Source organism: Leptosomus discolor, chromosome 23 (assembly GCF_034619465.1).
Source record: "Leptosomus discolor isolate bLepDis1 chromosome 23, bLepDis1.hap2, whole genome shotgun sequence".
Lineage (NCBI taxonomy): Eukaryota > Metazoa > Chordata > Aves > Leptosomiformes > Leptosomidae > Leptosomus > Leptosomus discolor.
Genome location: NC_141413.1, coordinates 9,001,400 through 9,023,607, shown reverse-complemented (window position 1 = coordinate 9,023,607; position 22,208 = coordinate 9,001,400). Strand labels below are relative to the sequence as shown.

Here is a 22,208-nt window from a genome sequence, read left to right as displayed (position 1 = left end):
CAGCCTCCTGACGCTTCACAGCTTGAATGTCCACAAGTCTGTGAAGCACGACACCTGTGTGTAGGATTTAGCAGCCGTGTAACAGGGCAAAAGGTACACAGTGGCAAGTGAGGCAGTTTATTTTCTCCCCTGGAGTAGCTCCTTTCTGGAAGATTGCTAGGAAGGCAAAGGAGAGTAGAAAGAAACACTACAAACTCCAAAGGGAAACCAGTAGCAGCAGTCTGCATCTGGAAGAAGTTGCTGTATATCCTAGGGCACACGGGTAGCAAATGACTGCATGTGTGTGTGTGTGTACAGATACCGGGGGGCTGCATGTAGCATGCCCATGCTATGCTTTGTGCTTATTAGTGTATGGTAACTGTGCACTGTGTGTGTTGGTGTTTAGGCATGTTGGTGTTGTGCTGACTAGGATGTGTGTGTGTATCTTTTTGATACGCACATCTTCTTGGTTCCCTAGGGTCTCTGCATTTCTTGCTGTTGCTGCTCCCTTTTGCTGAAATTCAGGAGATGGCCGTGACCCAAACTGTGCTTCAGTTACCTGGCTAATCTAGTGTTGTATTGATCTCTGTGACACCCCACAGTAAAGCAAGCTGTTGTGAACGAATGCCCCTTGAGTGATAGGTAGGCAGTCCCAACATGCACACTGAAATCAGAAGGGCAATATGACTGCAGATCTATTTCCTCTGCTTTTACCATTTGAGCTGAGATATCCCTTCTTCTCTGGCCACATGTGTTGTGTGACTGCTGCTGCCTGATGTCCTGCATCTCTCTACGCATCTCTGAAAGGTGCATGCTGAGCATGGGGAGCAGAAGGGCAGTACCTCTGAAGCACTGAAACTTCAACACATTCTCCAGGGCCCTGCCCCCAGCATCCAGAGGGTCGGGAGGGAACCATGACACCTCTCCTCTGTGGCAGGTGTTACCTGTAAAATGCCTGGCTCCTGGGCATGTCTGTGGGGCTTCTCTTTGCTGTTCCCGAGGTGGTACCTGCAGCTCTGACCCGCTCCCTGCACTTGGCAGCAGTCTTCCACTTTCCAGAGGCGGCTCGCTATTAAATATCCTGTCTGACACAGTAATGGAGGGAAAATGAGCAAATTCCATTAGCAGCTGGCGATCCCTGCAAGGTCTACATTGGAGCGAGGAGGGAGCCTGTATTTTTAGATAGAATGCAGTGTAACTTACTGGCTCTCTCAAAGCTGGGGAGTAGATAACCAAGGAGGGGGAGAGGGGACACCAGGCTCAGGTTTCAGCTGAAGTGCCGGAGTATGGCAGCACGAAAGGGCAGGTCTGGTCCAGACGTGGCTGTGAGTACACAATGCACTTCTCCTTCGTGGCCACAGAGACCTCGGCTTTGCTTTTCTGCTTGCTTTCTGCCTGTAGTCTCTGCTGCTGGGCGTGCTGGGGTTTTGGGAGCCCCTTTGTTGCTGGAGCCTGTAGAGTTTTACCATTTAGATCTTTGCAGCTCCATGTGCGTCCCATGGGTGGGAGAGCCTGGCTGAGCTGTGCTTTGACTTTCCAGGGAGTTTGCTGTGGAAGGTCTGTACTGTGCCTGGCATGCTGGCGGCATAGCTGAGGTGCTGCCCTGTCATTGATCTTGACCTGAGATGCAGAGGCTTCTAGCAGGGTCTGGAGTTGGAAAAGCTCTTTGCATACGATCTGTTGCTTGACACTGTCAGTGTTTCCTCGCTAGACCGTAGACAGCGCACAGGGCTTAGGGCGCAAATTGCACTTCTAAGCACAGTGCTGGTGCTGCCTTCTGCCTCTTACAGTAGATCATCCTGTACGAGCAGGGCACTGAGGTGCCATGTCGTGTCTGCTGGGTGCTTACAGTGCTCCACAAAGCCAGCAGCTCTGCTCTGAATCTGGGGGCTCTTCCCAGATGGACAGGGCTCTCCTCCGAGGTGATAGCAAATGGAGCCAGCTGGCACAGGAGGTCATGCGATCAGCACGTGTTCCCCCCCGCACGCGGAGGCTGCGCATCGGGACAGGGCATGGTGGTGCTGCCCTCCACCCCCTGTCCCTCTGAGCCCATGGGCTGCCCCAGAAGGGGCCATGACACCCGGCCACTGCTGCGGGAGCCTGGACTGAGTTCTGCAGGGTGTGCCTGGCACAGTGGGGGCCAGGACATCCTGTCTGTGGGCCTTGCTTCTGCAGGTGGTAGCAGGGTGGTGGGCCCAGGACACGGCTGCATTTCTCTGGGGTAGGCGGGTTGGGCAGAAAGAATGGGCTGGGGGAGGCAGACAGAGGAGAGCAGAAGGCAGCTGAGTTGTGCTGCTCCAAAGTCCAAATTCGAATGGCTGAGCAGCAAAGAGAGGAGCCCTGAACCTGTGTGGTGCATCATCCTGCCTAGGTCTGCCTCCAGTGCTGTCCTCTGTGGTCATGCTGCTTCCAGCATGTGCAGGAGCTTCCTAGTCCTGGGTGTTCCTCCACAGCCAGGCTGTGGGCACCACAGGATGGCCTGGGAAGGCAGGTGTAGGCTCTTGTAGCACAGGAGGTCCCTTGAGCAGTCCCAACATGAGTGGCACAAGAGGGGTTCTGATTTTCTGTTGGAGCTGAAGGCAGAGGAGCATGTTCTGTGACTCTGCCATGGATGTCTCGCAGCTCTTTGCTGCAGAGGGCCCTTTGGGCTGGACCTAGTGGGCAGGCACACACCAGCTCATACTTAACAGTCCAGGGTCCCAGCCTCAGAGAGCCTCATCACTGCATTTCCACCCTGTTGTTCTCCAGCTTCTGGTGAGCCATCCCATGGTCTTCATTTGCTGCCTTACGCCGCTAAATAGTGTTGCTCAATCCGTTGCTGTGCCTTGCCTGGGGTGGCTGCGTTTCAGTGATGCAGGGAGGCACTGCCTTGTTTCTGTCGGAAAAGAGAGTTGCAGCTTTCCTGGCTGTGGGGCACTCAGCCGGGGCCATTGTCCCTGGTGCCAGTACTCGAACTCACCACTGTGGCTACCCAGTGGTTTCTGGAGGACAGCAGGGGTGGGCTCACCACAGCTGCAGTTTAGGCCTTGTCCCTCTCAGCCAGGACACAGAGGTGTTTCCTGGGCCAAGGGAGGCTGCCATGGTTGCAGGAGTCCACTTAGAGCTTCCCTCCCTACCCTGCTCACAGTGCCGGGATGAGCTGCAGACCTCGTGTGGCTCTCCTGCCCTGTCATCTGGATGCTTTTCACTCTTAAGTCCGGGTCCCAGCCCTGCTTCTTCCTGTCTAATTCAGGGCACCTTGGTCTATCCCAGCAGTTCCCACCTTGACCTGCCTGGCCTCTGCCTTTTCTGCCTGTAGTCATGTTCTCTGCGACTGAGTGAAGAGCTGGCCCTGTGCTGGTGATGGAGGAGAACCAGGGGACTCTTGAGTCTCATGCTTTTTCTTTTTTTCCCCAAGGCTGATGCTGCAACCAGTTTCTTGAGAGCTGCAAGATCCGGGAATCTGGACAAAGCTTTGGATCACCTCAGGAATGGGGTAGATATTAACACCTGTAACCAGGTATGTGAAATCCACAGGGCTTCTGGTACCATATCTAGTTCATGCAAAAATGTGCCATGCAGTGGCTCCCATGACAGTCGCTGCATCCCTTCCTTACACTGCTCCCGTGGGACCGAGGCAGGGAGGTGTTCCCTGTGGCTGCTCGTTTGCTGTGCTTTGCATAGCCGATTGGAGGCACCTCCCACAGTCCTATCTGCCACGGAGCAGAGTGTGAGTTGGCTGGTAAGAAGTTGGTAAGGAAGTTTAAAACCTCTGTGGGAGAGGCTGCCTGTCCTGACCCCACTCCCCTCCGGTGCCTGATGTGCCTAGCTCCTGATGAAGCATTTGGAGGGGTGAGAAAAGAAGTGCTGTGTTATGTGGAGTGCAGTGGCAACTTTTCTGTGTGGAGGTGATTTTCTGGGGGTGACCTGCTCTGCAAAGACATTGTGCAGTCTCCAGACATGTATCTCCAGAGCTGTGGCGTGCCAGGCTGAGGGGGAGGTGCACATCAGCCTGGCAGATCACGGAGGCATGACTGCCAGCACGATAGGGGGATCCCTGGGGTGCAGAATTGTGTGTCCTGGCAGACCCCATCCTCCTCTCACCTGTGCCACCCCCTGCCAGGCTCCAGGCAACCCACAGCCGTGTGTCCCTGCCTGTGCCAGACAGCTGGCACAGGAGCTCCTGACCAGAATTGAGCTCAGGGGAGAGGCCACACAGGGCAGACTGCAGCATGAGAGTGGTCCCTTGCTGGGGAGCTTTCCACAGCTGAGCTGTGTGGAAACAGGTTCTATGCTGGTGAGGAAAATGGCTGGCCAGAACTCAGATCTGGACCAGTTGTCTTTGGGGGAGGGAGGGTAGCAATAGCTATAAAGATCTGGGGAGCCTGGCAGTACGGGCTGGAGTGTAGCAAAAGGTATTAACAGATAATCAGAGAGGGAAATCTGAGGCTCCTTTAGGGTGACAAGCAACTGGGACAGCTGGAAGGGGTTCAGTTGCTTATCAGAGGCCAGAGCAGATAGCTGTGAAGAGTGTAGCACAGTGGCTGGGACGTCACAGGAATTACTCTTGGGGATATTCCCCTTGCCTGCAATGCTCAGGCTTTCAGATTCCCAGAAGCTGCAGCTTAACACAAGCAGGGGGTGTTTGAAAAAAATGCCGGTGTTTGTGGCTTGGGAGGTGCTGGGCAGGTGGAGCCCCTCCTAGCCCAAAGCAGAGACAGGTCTGCCCCAGGAAAAGAGAGCTGCAGGCACAGAGGAATTGTTTGCACATAATCGACAGAACATTTTGTATCTGTGTAGCTGCCAAAAGCAAGTGGCTCAGCCTGAGTTGGGGCGGGTGCTGTAGGGAGAGACTCAAGGGGGTTGGGCTGAGCAGGGGGGACAGACAGGCTGCACTGTTGGCTGCTTCCTAGAGCAGTAGTGATGCTGGGGAGGCTGGCTCAGCCAGTAGCACGAATGTATATTCACCTGGTTCAGTATCAAGTCCGGAAACCAAGTGTAGTTCAGACCTACTGATTTGTGCACTGCAGTGGCTGGCACAGTTACCGCAGACAGGTTCCCCCAGGAAATGTCACCGTCTCCTTTTCTTTTCTGGCCAATGGTACTGTGCAGGGATGGTGGGCTTCTGCAGGCCCCTGGGGCACACTGCAGCTTGCATTCTCCTCTCTGGGACATGAGATGAGGTTTGGGGAAAGTTCAGGAGATGCTTATTTTGTTCATCATTGTATTATCTGGATTATTACTTCATAATCAGCATCCAGATACTCTCCAAGACTTCTGTCCTGGGGCTGTGTGGGGACATATGGGATTTAGATCAGAGGGGTCTTGTAGGGAGAAGAGGTAAAAAAATTTCAGTTTCAGAGTCCTTTGAAGATGAGCTTTTCTGTGGGGTCCTGTTAGGGGGTTAGAGGCTCTGACCACATAACCATTTTGGAGAGGTACAGGGTTTGAAAAGAGAAGAGGCCATGTGATGCGCTCTTAGCCCTGGGCTGCAGGACTTGGCTTGCACTTGGCACTGAGCAGATTGTGCACCTGCACCTGGCAAGATCTTCCAAGTTGCTGTCCTTCATTGCGGAATTTGCCCCAGTCATTAAACCCCGCTGCTGTTCCCTTAGCCTCTCTTGGGGGAGCAGAAGCCTGTGTAATTGAGCCACAGCAGCAGGACAGTTGCTGGAAGCAGTTACACTGCTCCTGCCTCCAAGCGCTTGGCTTCAAATGAGCAGAGACAAATAGGTGTTTAATGCGTCCACTGCTCCCTTACAGACCTCTGGGAAAGGAAGTCATAAGGAGCAGGGAGATCCTGCTGCTGACGTCTGTGCTGCTCTCCTCTCCAGGAAGAACTGGAGATGCTGCCATGTGTGGCAGAGGCTGGAGGAGAGCCTGGCAGGGAAAATCATCTTACTTTGCCTGCTTACAAGAGGCTCAGAGAATTCCCTCCTGCCACTTTCGGTGGATGTTTGGAGGAGAGGGGCAAGAGCAGGCTGTGTTTGGCCATGCTGGCCCATGCCTTCTGAGATGGGAGACTCTGCAAGCAGATTGCGCCACGGATATTCACTCATTTCCAATGACAAACTTAAAAGCAGAGGGAGAATTTCTATGTCCGCTGCTCCTGTACCACTCTAGTGCAGAATATGTGGTTCTGGAGAGGGATCTGCAAAGAATTAAGACAGGGAGACCCAGCCACAAGCTAAAGACGATGGCTTTCAACTTCTTCCTCATGCAGAGAGACAGTCAGTCATCAGCTGTCACCACTGACTGGCAGTGAGTCCTGTTTCCAGCCAGATTTCTGGTCCTGGTGAGGGGATTTAACACCTTGATGGGGAGCACGTGGCTACGACAGTATGAGGCACTTCTTTCAGTGATGTCTTTGCACTGGTTCCTGCCTTCTCCCTGAGGTTAGATGGCACTTTGGGGTTTCCTTCTGAGGAATATCAGACCTGTGGGAAAGGTCCAACCTCACATGTCCTGTATAAAATAAAGAGGGATATATGTGGTCAGACCTATCCCACAGGCCCTGTATTCTTACTCAAGTGCAGAGACCTTGACATGCCATCTGATCTTCATCCCATCGATTTCATCCCCTTCATTGCTGCCATCTGCATCAGTGTCTTCGTCATCCACCTCTCTCGTGTTTTGAATACCTGCATGCTCCCATCTCATCCACGAGGAGCTGGAGACCTGAGGATGAGCGCATCTTGCTACCAGGACCCTCGCCAGCAGGGAATGGCGCTGTGCTAGCACATGGGTGCCAGGAGATAGTCTGTCGGGGTGGCCGTCACAGTCCTGATGGGCAGTCCAGGGCAGGACCCTGCTTTGGTACAGGCTAAGTGCAAAGTCCTGTCTTTTGTGTTTTTCTATAGGGCTGCATTTGTTGCATTGACAGCCAGTGACTGGGATTTCTGGGAAGTGTTTGTGGCACTTAGTGAGGTGAATACAGCACCTTTCAAATTAAGCACATCCTGTGGCGGTTTTGGGTCAGATGAGCTGTCAAGCCAAAGCAAATGTGCAAAACAGCCTGTGTTGTTCCTGGAGCAGAAATATCGATGGGCCACTGGGAAACGATCTGCAAACATTGTGCTTATTGCTGCAGGGCCAGAGAATAATGATTCCTCACAGGTCTTCAGCATTCAAAAGGTTATTTATGAATCCCTTGCGTCAAAGGGCATATGTGCTGAGGAGAGCAACCGAGCATCTGTGATCTTGCACTCCAGGTGTTTGTTGTTTGAGTGTAACCAAGAAAAAGCATGGACTTGTGAGCTCATGAAGGCAAGGGTGTCAGTGACCATCTGTATGCAGTTGTGCAGGTGTGTCTTAGTCAAAGAAGCTGGGCTTGACCAAGGCGATGGGCTTAGTGTAGCCAGGCCTGGTTGGGGGGAGTTTCCGTTCAGTGGCTCTGTTCTGTGGGTGTTGCAGCTTTCCTGCTTCATTTTCCATTGGAAGCAGGCCTTTTGTGCTTCAGGCTCTAGGGGACTTTGGAGTTGGCGTGCTGAGGAAGCCTGTGGATTTTTAGGTTTTTACTCTTTGTGCTGGAATCACAGTTGAGCAAAAGAATCTGTGACTCTTTGACTATGATCCTGGATAGCTGGTGCTTTGAGTGAGAGAGGGTGGAAAACCTTTTTCCAGTATGATAACACTCTTGAAGCTGTTGTAAGTTTAACTGGAGTGTTGAGGGCTGGAACAGGAGCCTCCCCAGGCACGTTCTGCTCCCCTACCTATATTCAGGTGGGGATGAAGCAATTCTGTGAAGTGACCTTCCAGTGCTCTACAGGAGCTGAAACAGATGGTTGGGAGGTGGAGTACTTGGGCAGGACTGTGTGCTACCAGGGAGCTGGCATCTCTGCCACATGACAGCATTGCGTAGGGGTGGGTAAACATAGTGCATCCACCTGGGAGAAGTGAGGCACAAGGGAAGTTTGCCTTATGGGGAAAAAACATTTTTTCTGAAATTGCCTGCAAGTACTTCAGCTTTTTGTCAGCAAATATCCCAGCCCTTTTGTTCACATCTGGGAAGCAGAAGAGGGTGTTGGAAATAATGGAGCAAAAGCTGTCTTAGCAGCCTCTAGGGTGGTGACTTGCCTGACTCCTCCTTCTGACAGCCCAGGGATGCTAAAAGGGCACTGGCCAGCCCTTTGCTCCTAGCGCTCGGGTTCCATGTGGAGGAAGAAGGCGAGCTAGACTGGGGCATATGCAGAGGTGTTCTTGAGAAATCACTTCGGTTGTTTGGGAGCTTCCTGGAACTGGTAGAGCTTAGCAGTGGCATAGCCAACACTTTCTCTGCACACTTTGCTGCAGCTAAACTCTGAGGGAGCAAAGCTGACCCTCTGCTGAGCATGGGCTGCAGGATGGGGCTGTTGGTGGGCAGTCTGCAAAGCCAGGAAGAAGCCAGCTGCTGGACTGGAAGCTTCTGAACTGCTGTGAACTAAATTCGGCTGCCGCTTGATAAAATCATTGTCCTGTGCAGAGCTTCTCACTGCATCTCGATCTGTGTAAATGTTAAAGTTTAAGGTTTGTATGTGCACTTACACAGCAGCTCTGGTGCATCCTTACTCTGGGCTATACACAAAGCTCAGCTCTGTGCTTTATGTTTGAAAAGCCTGACTGCAGGTGGGTGGTCGTGGGGTGGAGCATCCCAAGGAAAGTCACTTGAGCAAAGACACGAGTTGACATCAGGGATGTGTCATGAGCAGGGAGGACTGAAACAGTGCCTGTGGTGCCAAACACACACACATGCTGAGCTGTGGTGCCACCCATCCATAGGAAATCATCTACGGGGGTCTGCATGCTTTGCTCGTGGAGAAACCTCCAGCATTGGTCAGCAACTCAGCATTCAGCTGTGTGCAGTTGCCCTGGCAGCGTGCAGCTAACCATGGCTGTTGTGCTGGATGCCAGCACAGGGCTCGGGAACAAGGCAACGGCTCCTGCTGCCACCAGCCTGGACTTTCTCCAGCATGAGCCAAGCGCCCGCAGTTGTGTCTGCACAGGAGCTGAGAGTAGGGGGTTCCCTGGAGAGCCCCAGCAGGTGACTAATACCCTTCTCCCACCTTTGCTTCCTCCAGAATGGGCTGAACGCCTTGCACCTGGCCTCGAAGGAGGGCCATGTGAAAATGGTGGTGGAGCTGCTGCACAAGGAGATAGTTTTGGAGACAACGACCAAGGTGAGGACAAGGGAGTCTGATCACATTAGTCACAACTCTGCACCCTGCTGTTGCTGCCAGACAAACCAGCAGTAGCCGAGCAGCGAATCACACTGTTTGCTTTCAGCCCCTGGAAAGGCTGTGCTGTTGGGCTGGGGCCTGGGGACCAGGCTCTGGTTTCAGCGCAGTCAAAGCTGTGCTGGGCACCTCCAGGTGGGTGGGAGGATCTTCTCCACCCATGCCTCTCCCCCATGGGAGCCACTGTGAGTTCAAGAGGGGAATAATAGAAGCCACAACATGTGCTAGTGCTGTCTTTGCTCATATCTCCTCCTGGCACTGGCTGCTGGCTCAGGTCAGCCCTCACTGCCCCAGGGCAGCCCCTGTGTGCTGCAACATTGAGATGGCCTTGGTACCATTGTTGCAAGCCTGGAGAGCTCTGGTTCTCTGTAAATAACATATCATTCTCTCCTTACATCACCGCAGCGGGGTGTGGTTCTTGCTCGGTGACAAGTGAGACAATGGTACAAGCAAGCAGGACTGACAAATGAGCAGCCTCTAGCACCTTCTGAAGGGCTGTGAGAGCAGGAGGGGGCCTGGCTTGCCACCTCCCCTGTGCCCTGGCAGGGCTTGGGGTGCAGAGCAGAGTCTGGCATTCTGCCACACCACCCAAAGGCACAAGTCAGAAGAGCCTGTGTCTGCATTTTCCAGCCTGCTTATCATCCCTTAGCTCTGCTGGGATGCCTTGGCTACCAGGGCACACACTGCAGTTTTGCCTGAAGACTGCCAGCTCAGCTACCCCATCCTCCCTCCCCTCCTTATCTTTCGGTGCTGGAGATACACAGAGCCTGACAGTGCATACAGCTTTTGCTGCCAGTAACTTCATGGGAAAGATGAAATCACTCTCTTCCCTGGCCAACAAATGTGAAGGGTAGCTGCCTGGTCTGTAGCAGGGACGGAGCATGGAGCAAGGGCTGCATGACCCCACAGGCTTCCCCTGGCCAGCTGCTCTGTTTGGACGTGTGTTAGCAAATGTCAGGCCCATCTTTCGCCAGCATCCTGGGTTGCTCCAGCCCCTGAGCGCTGCCCTGTGGTGTCTTTCAGAAGGGAAACACAGCCCTGCACATTGCTGCCCTGGCTGGACAACAGGACGTGGTCCGGGAACTGGTGAACTACGGGGCCAACGTCAATGCACAGTCACAGGTAGAGTGACCTGGGCTGGGGCAGGAAAAGCACTCAGTGTGCATGATGGTGGTGTCCTCATGGTGGGAACTGTGCCCAGCATGGGCACTTCAGCAGCCCTTTACAGTTTTTCTCTAGGGCTGTTCAGGGGCAAGGACTGCTCTGCCAGACTCCCGAAAGAAGACAGGTGTGCGAGTGGTGGGGAGGGAGTCTTGAGGGATATGGGGGGAGTGGAATGGTCTCTCTGCTGAGGGAGTCCATGGCAGCACACACAAGCACCCTGAACTCATCCTGGGAGGACTCATGGCTGATACCTCCCTGGCACAGCCATAAGGTCTCCAGCAACTCCTGCAGCTCTGTGTGCTGTGCCTCCTTTGTTCTTCTTCTTGGGCCTGGTGGGGCTGCAAGCTCTTCAGCTTTTGCCTGATGGGACGAATGTCCCTGAAGCAAGGGAGAGTAGTGGCAGCGAGTGGAAGTCAGTGTCTCCTGGGCTGACTGTTGTGAAGCATTCCCTGGTTCTTTCTAGATGTGGGGAGCCATGGGCTCCAGCTCTCTATGATTGCTACGCTGTTACCAGTTTTTTTCCTTTTTACTACTCACGCTGTGTATGCTTTTGTCTCAGTTCAGTAAGCTGGGGGTGTGGGTGTTGATGGGGTCTGCAAGGAGCTTGAGAAACTCGAAGAAGAGTTGTGTTGATGTGCATGGCCCTGTGTTTGCAGAAAGGCTTCACACCCCTCTACATGGCAGCACAGGAAAACCACCTGGAAGTTGTCAAGTTCTTGCTGGAAAATGGAGCCAACCAGAATGTAGCCACAGAGGTGAGATCCTTGGGGAGGACCCTAGGGCCCTGCTTTTTGGGGCTGCTGTTGGATATGCCAGATGCTGCCATGGCTTCTTGGCCCTCCCCCTCTCACCTGCCTCTCCTTGGCAGGATGGCTTCACGCCACTAGCTGTGGCTCTGCAGCAAGGGCATGAGAATGTGGTTGCTCACCTTATCAACTATGGGACAAAGGGTAAGGTCCGACTGCCTGCCCTGCACATTGCAGCCCGCAACGATGACACTCGCACAGCTGCCGTGCTGCTGCAGAATGACCCCAATGCTGATGTCCTCTCCAAGGTGTGTGGCTTTCCCATCCTGTCTTGGGGAGCTTTCCCACATCCACAGGGGGAACAACAGCTTGGTATGCTGTATTTATCCATCCTTTCAGCAGGGAGCATATTTCTGGCTGGGCTGATCCCTCCTTCTTTCCCCTAGACTGGATTTACCCCCTTGCACATTGCAGCCCACTACGAGAATCTCAGTGTGGCCCAATTACTGCTGAACCGTGGAGCCAGTGTCAACTTCACACCCCAGGTAAGTGCGAAGTGGGAAGGCTGCTGGGGCTGGTACTGCACCAGCACCAGAACAGAATGCTGTGCCTCCTTTCCATGTAGGTGCAGCAGCAGCTGCCAGGGTATGCTGGTGAGGTGGGACCATGCAGAGGGTAGCACACAGATGCATGTCTGGGGAGTTGCCATTAATAACCAGTGCAGGCCTTTTCTACTGTGTCTCCCCTCTGTTGGGTGCAGCCATGCATCCCTGGATGCTCTTTGGGACCTTGTGTCCAGGTGGAAGAAAAGCTGGTGCTGTCGCTGCAGGGCAGAGCTTATAGCCCCTGCAGTTGGCATGCCTCTTAATGTCCCATGGGTGCAGCCATATCTGTGAGTTGGCGCTTTCCTGCGAGTTCTGTGCAGCTTGTCTACAGCCTTTAGCTGCAGGCAGGAGAAGGTGCTCCCAGCTCTGTGAAACAAGCTCTTCTCCTGGGCCATCCTTGGGCAGGGATTTAGCTCTCCCTTGCCCTCTGTCCTTTGTTTGCCCCATGCCTCCTTGCAGCCCTGCAGGGCAAAGAGAAGGGGTTGCTTCCTCTAACAGACTGCCGTTCCTCCTGTCAGAATGGGATCACTCCCCTGCACATAGCCTCCCGCCGGGGCAACATCATCATGGTACGGCTGCTGCTGGACCGCGGGGCCCAGATAGAGACAAGGACCAAGGTGAGACCACTTCTGCAAGTGCACAGGCTGTCTGCCTCCCCCAGCTCCTTGCATCCAGGGAGCACTGCCATACTGCGCTGCCCGGTGCTTACCCTGTGAACACCTTGCTCAGTGTGTGAGGGAGGGTCCCTGGTGCACTAAGGGAATGGACCAGGTTTTTTGGGGGCAGAGGACATGCTCAGTTTTGCCTTATTTTGCAAACAAGTCCAAAGTCCCTGTTACACTCCAGCCTGAGGGAATCCCTGCCCTTCCTTGGCTGTGCTGAGCCCTTGAGCCCTTCTCTCTTCCCAGGATGAGCTGACCCCTCTCCACTGTGCAGCTCGCAATGGACATGTGCGAATTGCAGAGATCCTGCTGGACCACGGGGCTCCCATTCAAGCCAAAACCAAGGTACCCACGGGACTCTGTGGGGTTATGGGGTTGTGCTTTGTGCCAGGTCCCAGGGTAGCACAGAGGGGTAACAAGTTGTGCAGTTGCTGGATGCTACTCGTGGCTGGGCTGGGTCTGTGTTTTTGGCCTGCCAAGGGGTGAGGAGCTTCCTGACCTCCTCCTTGGCCCTAGCTGGAGCCCTTTGCCTGAGGGCTGCATGCTTCAAAGGGATCAGCCCTGAGAAGGGGATGGCCTGGGGACAGCCTGTCCCATGGCAGCAGCTCTTCGGGCCCTGCCCTCTGTTCGCTATTGCTCCCCTGTAAGTCTTGGCGAGGGATTTCGGGGCTCCTTTCTGGTAGTGCCCTGGGGAACACACTGACTCTTCTGCCTCAGAGCTGTGGCCAGGGGAGTGAGGCAGGGGCTGGGTGGGATGCCTGGTCCCCCTCCTGGCCCAGCCCTGAGGCCCTGCTCCGCGGTCACAGAACGGCTTGTCGCCGATCCACATGGCAGCACAGGGCGACCACCTGGACTGCGTGCGCCTGCTCCTGCAGTACAGCGCCGAGATCGATGACATCACCCTGGACCACCTAACACCGCTGCACGTGGCCGCACACTGTGGGCACCACCGGGTGGCCAAGCTGCTGGTGGAGAAGGGGGCCAAGCCCAACTCCCGGGCCCTGGTGAGCGAGGACAGGCAGGCAGGGCTGGGGCAAGGGAGAGTGTTCTTGCAAATGACTGTCCATCTGTCTGTCTGCAGAATGGCTTCACACCCCTCCATATTGCTTGCAAGAAGAACCACATCCGGGTGATGGAGCTGCTGCTGAAGACAGGTGCCTCCATCGATGCTGTCACGGAGGTAGGTGGGCTGCAGCCCAGCCCCAGTTCTCATGCTGCTGCCTGCGCAGAGCAGGCAGCGCTGCAGGGGATTGTGGCCCTGTTGCCTCTGCTGGTGCCTGGGCACCTTCTTTGTTGTGGCTTAGACCTCTTTGCAGCTCAGGACCTGTTAAGCCTGGCAGCAGCTCTCTGTGTTCCCCTCAGCTCACCTGCCAGGCTGCTGGGGCCAGGCTAGGGACCCAGAGTTTGCCTCTGTGCTGGAGCGTGCCCTGGGGAGGGGGAGGAGGGGGCAGGAAGAGATGTTGGCAAGGCCATCAGCCCCCATCTTGGCTCCTGGGCTCCTTTCTCTCCACAGTCCGGCCTGACCCCGCTGCACGTGGCCGCCTTCATGGGTCACCTGCCCATTGTCAAGACCCTGCTGCAGCGTGGAGCCTCTCCTAATGTGTCCAATGTGGTGAGTCCCACCCTGGCTGGGGCTGTGGGAACTCAGCATGGTGGGGTTCAGCAGGAGGTGGGGATTGCTTGAGTTCTGCTGTCTCTGCTCTCCTGAGCAATCCCTGGTGCCCCCCGGTTTCTGCTGGCAGGAGGAACTGGTAGGGGACAGAAGAGATTGTGGGCACTGCTCTCCTGTGCTCAGACCAGAGGAATAGCTGCAGGAAAGCATATCCTCTACTTTATCCTGTCCTTGGTGCAGAAAGTGGAGACGCCCTTACACATGGCAGCCAGAGCTGGGCACATGGATGTGGCAAAGTACCTGCTGCAGAACAAAGCCAAAGCCAATGCCAAGGCCAAGGTAGGTACAGAGAACCTGTGTGATAGTCCAGCTCTGGGAACAGCCAGTGCTGGTTTCCTCACTCTCACCTGCCCAGAGCACGACCTGCCAGGGGCTGTGCAACAGCAGGAGCAGGGCTGGATTCCCTTCAGCATGACAAGGAAGGGACTGGTCCAGATCTGCCAAACCAACTTCTCTGCCTCCGTCATAGGACGATCAGACTCCTCTGCACTGTGCTGCACGCATCGGCCACACCGGCATGGTCCAACTCCTGCTGGAGAACAACGCCAACCCCAACCTGGCCACAACAGCGGGGCACACACCCCTGCACGTCACCGCCAGAGAGGGGCATGTGGACACGGCTCTGGCCCTGCTGGAGAAGGGGGCTTCGCAGACCTGCATGACCAAGGTAGGCTGCAGTGGCCCCTGCTGCTGAAGGCATGACCCAGCTGGGCCAAGGCTGGGCAGGCTGGCAGTGCAGTGTCCCTGCCACAGGAGGAGCAGCCACCTCCTGTGCTGCAGCATGTGCCAGTGCCCGCCTCCTCATCCCTGTACACTCTGTGATGGGCTGCCTTTCTCCTCAGAAAGGATTTACCCCTCTCCACGTTGCAGCCAAGTATGGGAAGGTGGATGTGGCAGAGCTGCTGCTGGCACGTGACGCTCACCCCAATGCAGCAGGGAAGGTGAGCGCTGCTCCTGTGGCAGTGGGAGGGGTGGTGTGGTACATGGCGAGGCTCTGTCTCACCTGTCTGTGCCCTATCCCCTTCTGCAGACCGGCGTGACCCCACTGCATGTGGCTGTGCACCACAACAACCTGGAGATCGTCAAGCTGCTGCTTCCCAAGGGGAGCTCCACACACAGCTCAGCCTGGGTAAGGCTGGACTGGGTGTCCCTGGGGATGTTGGGATTTGTCGTGTGTTCAATGCCTGCCGGCCTAGGGCCAGCATTGCCCCTCAACGCTGGCACTCCAGGCGTATACAAGGAACCAATTACTGCCAGCCACTCTCCATGCCTTCTGCTCCCACCTGCCTGTCCCTCGGACCAGCACGTGGGGTGGGCAGGTGTGCCGGGCAGTCTGTTCCAGCAGACAGGCTCTGTCAGGGATAGTCCCTGCTGGCAGCACAGTTGTGGCTGTTGCTTGGGGACGTGTTTCCATGGCAAGCCCCGCAGAGCTTGGGGAAAGCACACACAAATGTTAGCATGCAGCTGTCTTCATAGTTGAAGTTAGTGAGTCAGAAAACCCACGAGCTCCTGAGAGTCATCCTGCTCTGCCTGAGCATGGGGAACATCTCCACAAAGAGTGACCAGCAGCCTCGGTTTCCACACTGTTTGCAGAAGCTGCATTCTCAGAACAGACAAGTGGCTGCTGGTGCCGGCCCTCCCCATCTGGCACTCCCCTCTCCCCCTGCGCAGGCTGCCGGCAGGCTTGCTGGGCAGGCATCGGGAGCAACCGGTACCGGCGCCAATCCCCTGTTGGTCTGCGTCACTGACAGCCTGTGCATCACCCTGGGCAGAGTGTGTTTGCCAGCTGCTTTGCTCAGTCTCTGCCTGAATACTAATCCTGCATATTGCGAGTGCTGCTCCCAACCTCAGCCAGACACATTCTAGGAGGTGTCTGTCTGCCCTGGCCTCTCACAGCTCCAGGTAGCTGAATAGTGCTGTCAAAATTCGTGTGTGGAAAACTCCAGGACAGCTGATACCAGTCAAACCTGAAGCAGGTGGTCTTTGAAATCCCTCTGCTGACTTTGCTGGAAGAGTGAGATTTGCCCTCAGCATCAGGGCTAGTTGCTGTCAGGGAGATGGTTCGGGTGTGAGCATACATCCCTGAGCTCTGGAGGCAGCTAGGAAGGGCCTGGAGGGACAAGGTGGCACCCTCTGTCCCTGCTGGTCTGCTCAGCAAGGGCTGAGCACTGCCATGAGCCTTTCTCCCTGCAGAATGGGTACACCCCGCTGCACATTGCTGCCAAGCAGAACCAGATGGAGGTGGCCAGCAGCTTGCTGCAGTACGGGGCTTCTGCAAATGCGGAGTCTGTGCAGGGAGTCACCCCTCTACACCTGGCTTCCCAGGAGGGGCATGCGGACATGGTGGCACTGCTTTTCTCCAAACAAGCCAATGGTGACCTAGGCAACAAGGTAAGTTGTCCCAGCGCATCCTGCCAGGCTGGAGGTGAACACCCCAGCAGGGAGTAGCAGACAGGATGGTAGTCCAGGCCCCAGTGCCTTCTTGCATTTGGGCAGCAATGTGCTGACCAACACGGTCAATTTGCCTGATTGGACACCTGACTTAGAATCTCTGCTGGTAGAGCTGCAGTGATGGTACTGCCACTTTGCTGAGACCTCCTCTGTTTGCAGAGTGGCCTGACTCCTCTCCATCTCGTGGCCCAAGAGGGACATGTGCTGGTTGCTGATGTTCTGGTGAAACACGGAGTCACAGTGGATGCAATGACCAGGGTAAAGTAGTGTGTTGACCATGGCTGTGGTGAAAAACATGTGGGAAAGCTACCTCTAGGCCTGCTCCAGCTGGAGCATTGCTGTTCTTTCTCTTTGTTTAAGACTCTGCCATCTCACAGGGATCCTTACCGTCTTGTCTGTGTCTTGGGGCCTCTTCCTCGTCTTCCCCCCCACCTCCCTGGAGGGATGATTCTTGCCTGCTCCCACATCTCACTCCTGTACCCCTGGGCACAAGGTGGTGTGGTCTGCAGTGTGCCCTCTGCAGTGGTCCTGGGCTTTCAGGCAGCATCCGCGTGCATGCTCCATCCTTCATCCATGGGGGCTTGCCCATGGGATAAGCATACCCCAGCCAGGAGGGAAGGAAGCACCGCTGAGGGCAGGCTGAGACCTGATCTTGTCTTTCAGATGGGCTATACCCCGCTGCATGTGGCCAGCCACTATGGGAACATCAAGCTGGTGAAGTTTTTGCTGCAGCACCAGGCTGATGTCAATGCCAAGACTAAGGTACAGAGATGTCCTGTGCTCCAAGGACCCTTCTGCCCTGGGGAACAGCACACAGGTTGATGGGGATGGCTTAGCCTCCCTTCCTGCTTCCAATTCTCCCCTCTACATTTCTCCAAGCCCTCCTGTCTCCGTGGCTGGAAGCTGCTGTAGTTTAGCTGCAGCCCTGGGCAAGTCCTGGGTTCTGCAGAGCCCTTTGCTTACCCTGGAAAGGAGGGAGCTGCTCTCATGCTCCAGGCATGAAGCACAGTGTGAGGCCCAGGGGCATTTCTGGGGCAGCAGACTCCCAGAACTGATGGCAGCACCCTCTGCCCTCCCCTGCAGCTGGGCTACACCCCTCTGCACCAAGCGGCACAGCAGGGCCACACGGACGTTGTGACACTGCTTCTGAAGCACGGTGCCTCTCCCAATGAGATCAGCACAGTGAGTACAGCACTCGCCTGCTCCTCCTCGCCCCATGGCAAGCTTGGGCACCTACCTGGGCTTTGCTGTGGCTGCTGCTAACCCAGTCCTTCCTCCTTGCACAGAATGGCACCACTCCCCTGGCCATTGCAAAGCGTCTTGGCTACATTTCTGTCACAGATGTGCTCAAGATTGTCACAGAGGAAACCGACATCCCGGTGAGCCCCTGGGGACTGGGACCAGAACCCTGTGGAGGAGGGCTGGAGGTGGGAGCAGACAGGCAAAGGTCTGCTGAGTGCAGCTGGGCAGGGTCAAGACTGACAGCTGAGGAGGGGATTGCAGGTGGCTGCGCAGCAAAGGGCTGGCCTCTGACTGTGCTCTGCTCCCGCAGTCAGTCGGTGACAAGCACCGCATGAGCTTCCCGGAGACTGTAGACGAGATCCTGGACGTGTCAGAGGATGAAGGTGAGGGGACAGAGCTGAGTCGCACCATCCCAGAGATCTGCTGGCTGGGCCTGCCACACTGGAGGCCCAGCAGCCCTGGGGACCGGCACTGGCATTGCTGTCAGCTGGGGTGGGGGAGCTGTGTGGTCCCACAGTGGTCTTGTGGAGAGGATGAGGGGAGCCCACCAGACTCCTGGGCTGGCACCTCCTGGCTCGGATTCTTCCCTGCACTATGCAGGAGAGATGTGTCTGGACCTCTCCATGGTCCCATGCTCCAGGGACATTGTGCAGAGAGCTCTTGGGCATGCAAAGCCCCCCACCATGCCCTGCTCCATGGGGTGGTACCAGCTCCAAGCCTGGCTGCAGCTGGTCTGCTCCTGTTCCCTCCCAGCAAGACCTCACCGTTGCCTCTTCTTACTTTGCAGGCACTGCTCATGTCACAGTAATGGGTATGAAACATGTCCCCCTGCCCCAGCTCAATGGCCCATTTCACCCCATGGCCACTAACCATCCGCACGCCACATCCATTTGCTGAGCCTCGATGCTGGGCTGGTGCTATCCAGTGCAGGCCCTGCCATCCTGCCCTGCCCATCTGTGTCTGTGCTGCTTGCTGTGGTGTGACTGCATGAATGGGGCCATCCCCCCACTGCGGGGGAGTCCCGGCTCCCTGTCGGCCCCTGGCCCTGTCCCCGGTAGGCAGAAGAGCCTGGTTCTGTGACAAACTCCAGTGCCCCTCCACAACCGCCCTGTGCCATCCTGGCCAGGGCAGGGATGAACCCGAGTGCACGAGGGTGTCCATGCTGCTATGGTCCCCTGCCCATCACTGGGGCTCTCCCTGCTTTTGGAGGTGCTGGACTCCCTCATGTAGGGCATTGGCAAGAGCCGAATCCAGGTGAAACTCCTCAGCAGGTGCTAATTGGGCCTGCAGGCAGCGCTGTGCCTCCAAGGGGGGTGCCTGGATGCACTCAGCAGTATTGGGGCATCCTTCCGGCATCCCCAGCCCTGCCTGTGCTCTGGTCCCCAGCATCCAAAGGCAGGCTCTGCTCTGTGCTTATTGCTGTGGGAAGGGAGTCGGCTAGCAGCCGAGGCTCCTGACGGCTACCACAGCTCCTGTCCCACTGACCTGCAGCATGGGCCTTGCCCTTGCCAGCAGGCCCCATGTGCTGTAAGGCTGCCCTGTGGCTGGCTGAAACCCATGGGATGGGTGTGTGTGGCCAGCAGTGGGAGCAGAGATGCACCCTGGCTCCAGGCCTGAGGAGCGATGGGGGCAAGGGCTGGTGCTGCCTTGTCCTTCTGCCTCTCTGCGTGCTGAACCAGGTCTCTGTTTCAGAGGAGGAGCTGGTTGCACCAAAGCCCAGGACACCCGATCCTAGGGACCAGGAGGGCAAGAGGGAGGTGCTGGAGCTTGTGACCACGACGACACTGGAGCAAATGTAAGAGGCACTGGATGGTGGGGTGGGAGTGGGTACAGGGCACAGGGCCAGCGTGGTGCTGGGTTGGGATGCCAGCAAGGCAGGGACAGCTCTGGGCAAGGAATGGATCCCTGAGCCCCGACTGGCTAGCATAGCAGGCAAAGCTGGTTGGTGTTGTTCCTGCAGCAGGGCACGGGTCCGCTTCTGAGCCTGCCTTCATGCAGCGGCCCCGAGACCTGGGGGTGGCTGGGGCTGAGGGGCCCAGGCCTGCCACTTCAGTGGCTGTCACTGCCCTCTCCTGCCAGGGTGGAGTCTCCAGCTGTTGTGCAGGTCCCCTGCATCCCACCTGAGACTGTGGTGACCAGAGCGGAGGAGACTGAGCAGGTAGGACCTGTGGAGACAGAAGCTGAGCAAGTCAGCCTGCTGCATGTGCCCTTGGTGTCCCCACAGAAGGCGAGCATGAGACACAGCCTGCCATGACCCCCCAGGCTTTCCCTGCCAGGGGGAGCCCCCCCATCACCACAGAGCCAAAAATGTGGGGTGGGTGGTGGGGATGGACCCTGTGGTACCAGCTTGTCCAGGGAGGTTTGGGAGACTGGAGGAGTGGGCAGGCTCAGCACCCCTAGATAGGACCATGTGCCAATGGGGGCTTTTCCCTGCCTTACACAGCCCTCCAAGGAGTTCGATGAGGACTCCCTGATCCCTAGCAGCCCTGCCACCGAGACCTCAGATAACATCAGCCCGGTGGCCAGCCCCGTGCACACAGGGTGAGTGCCCAGCCCATGTGGCGCATGCACATTCTGCATGTGAGCCAGCTGCAAGGTGCCCACCCGCCCGTGCCTCTGTTCGCTCCAGGTTCCTGGTGAGCTTCATGGTGGACGCCCGTGGCGGCTCCATGAGGGGCAGCCGGCACCACGGACTGCGCGTGGTCATCCCGCCCCGTGCCTGCGCCGCACCGACCCGCATCACCTGCCGCCTGGTGAAGCCCCAAAAGCTGCCTGCACCCCCAACGCTGGCTGAGGAGGAGGGTCTGGCCAGCCGGATCATCGCCCTGGGGCCCGCTGGCGCTCAGTTCCTCAGGTGAGTGCAGCTGGGAGCAGAGCTGATGGGGCTGCCTACACAGGGGCCATTCCTCAGGACTGGGGATGGATCTGGGCTCCTCTGGAGTGTCTTCCGGCTAGGGCAAGAACTCTGCCCATCTCTGTTTCTGGTGGTCTGGTGCAGGAGAGATCCCGCCTCCAGCCAGGTGCAGCATGTTTCTGGGGTGGGTCATTCCAGCATAACGGAGCAGTGGCTGTGCTGTGGTAGGAAAAGCCCTGACCAGCACTGTCCTGCCGGGCACAGAGACCCATTTCCCAGAGAGAGGGGTTTGAGCAGTCCTGCCTTCCTCCTCCAGCGGCTGTACAGCATGGTCAGGCACGCTGCCCAGGGCCACCTGGCTGCCTGCGAGTCCTGGCGACAGCATGTGAGTGCAAGCAGCCTTCCTTTGCTGTCTGCAGCCCTGTCATTGTGGAGATCCCACACTTTGCTTCGTATGGGCGCGGAGACCGTGAGCTGGTGGTGTTGCGCAATGAGAACGGCTCTGTCTGGAAGGAGCACCGCAACCGCTATGAGGAGAGCTACATGGACCAGCTGCTCAATGGCATGGATGAGGGTGAGCGTGCCAGGCAGGTGGGGCTGGCCTGGGTGGTGGGACGGGTGTGAGCGTGGCGTGGTTGGTGCAGCTTGGAGGGGGTGGTGGGTGACAGCAGCGGGCTTGGTGTGTGAACATTGATGGCTGTGCTGCCTTTGCAGAGCTGGAGAGCCTGGAGGAGCTGGGGAAGAAGAGGGTCTGCCGCATCATCACCACCGACTTCCCTCTCTACTTCGTGGTCATGTCCCGGATTTGCCAGGACTGTGATATGATTGGCCCTGAGGGAGGGTGTTTGAAAAGCACACTGGTGCCCATGGTACAGGCCACCTTCCCAGACACCGCTGTCACCAAGAGAGTGAGGCTGGCCCTGCAGGTGAGCGCCAGAGAGCCTGGCTGGGGGGCCAGCTGGGCTCCTGCAGGCAGGGGTAGACAGCAGGCCCAGGCTGTGCCCCAGCCCAGGGGAAACAAGCCCTGACGCCCATGGTTGCGCTGCCTGCAGGCACAGCCCGTGCCCGACGAGCTGGTGACTAAGCTGCTGGGGAACCAGGCAACCTTCAGCCCCATTGTCACAGTGGAGCCGCGCCGGAGGAAGTTCCACCGCCCCATTGGCCTCCGCATCCCACTGCCACCATCCTGGAAGGACAATCCCCGAGACAGTGGCGAGGGTGACACCACCAGCCTGCGCCTGCTTTGCAGTGTGATCGGTGAGGCTGCCAACCCCTGCTGCGCAGGCGAGTGTGCTCTCTGGTGGGGACAGGCTGGGCTGCCTCAATGGGATGCAGCTCCTGGCAGCTAAGGACAGGTCACAGCAGTGGAGAGAGCAAATGCCTGGGGGATGCAGACCCAGGCTTATGGAAAGCCAGTGTGGTCATACGTGCTTTCTGCTGCAGGAGGGACAGCCCAAGCACAGTGGGAAGACATAACAGGCACCACGAAGCTGATCTATGAAAACGAGTGTGCTAACTTTACCACCAATGTGTCTGCCAGGTGAGTCCTGGGCAAGCATGTGCTCGTCTGGGGACATCTGCTGCTCCTTGGGCCCTCTTGGGGTGCAGCCTGTGCCAGGAGGAGTCTCCTGCCCCTGTGCTC

At 56.8% G+C, this 22,208-nt stretch overlaps 1 protein-coding gene across 1 annotated transcript in view; it reads left to right on the top strand.

Moving 5' to 3' along the window:
• The window catches only part of ANK1 (ankyrin 1), a 69,443-nt gene that overhangs the window by 34,840 nt on the left and 12,395 nt on the right, over positions 1–22,208 (top strand). Inside the window, exons 2-31 of the mRNA XM_086477156.1 lie at positions 3,377–3,478; positions 9,015–9,113; positions 10,194–10,292; positions 10,991–11,089; positions 11,203–11,388; positions 11,527–11,625; positions 12,204–12,302; positions 12,594–12,692; positions 13,154–13,351; positions 13,429–13,527; positions 13,861–13,959; positions 14,200–14,298; positions 14,489–14,686; positions 14,862–14,960; positions 15,050–15,148; positions 16,213–16,410; positions 16,630–16,728; positions 17,134–17,232; positions 17,554–17,652; positions 17,757–17,849; positions 18,023–18,095; positions 18,500–18,523; positions 19,405–19,507; positions 19,792–19,870; positions 20,156–20,253; positions 20,342–20,566; positions 20,986–21,140; positions 21,281–21,492; positions 21,619–21,823; positions 22,010–22,106. Coding sequence (XP_086333282.1) covers positions 3,377–3,478; positions 9,015–9,113; positions 10,194–10,292; positions 10,991–11,089; positions 11,203–11,388; positions 11,527–11,625; positions 12,204–12,302; positions 12,594–12,692; positions 13,154–13,351; positions 13,429–13,527; positions 13,861–13,959; positions 14,200–14,298; positions 14,489–14,686; positions 14,862–14,960; positions 15,050–15,148; positions 16,213–16,410; positions 16,630–16,728; positions 17,134–17,232; positions 17,554–17,652; positions 17,757–17,849; positions 18,023–18,095; positions 18,500–18,523; positions 19,405–19,507; positions 19,792–19,870; positions 20,156–20,253; positions 20,342–20,566; positions 20,986–21,140; positions 21,281–21,492; positions 21,619–21,823; positions 22,010–22,106 — 3,632 coding nt within the window. The remainder of the gene's footprint in view (positions 1–3,376; positions 3,479–9,014; positions 9,114–10,193; positions 10,293–10,990; positions 11,090–11,202; positions 11,389–11,526; positions 11,626–12,203; positions 12,303–12,593; positions 12,693–13,153; positions 13,352–13,428; positions 13,528–13,860; positions 13,960–14,199; positions 14,299–14,488; positions 14,687–14,861; positions 14,961–15,049; positions 15,149–16,212; positions 16,411–16,629; positions 16,729–17,133; positions 17,233–17,553; positions 17,653–17,756; positions 17,850–18,022; positions 18,096–18,499; positions 18,524–19,404; positions 19,508–19,791; positions 19,871–20,155; positions 20,254–20,341; positions 20,567–20,985; positions 21,141–21,280; positions 21,493–21,618; positions 21,824–22,009; positions 22,107–22,208) is intronic.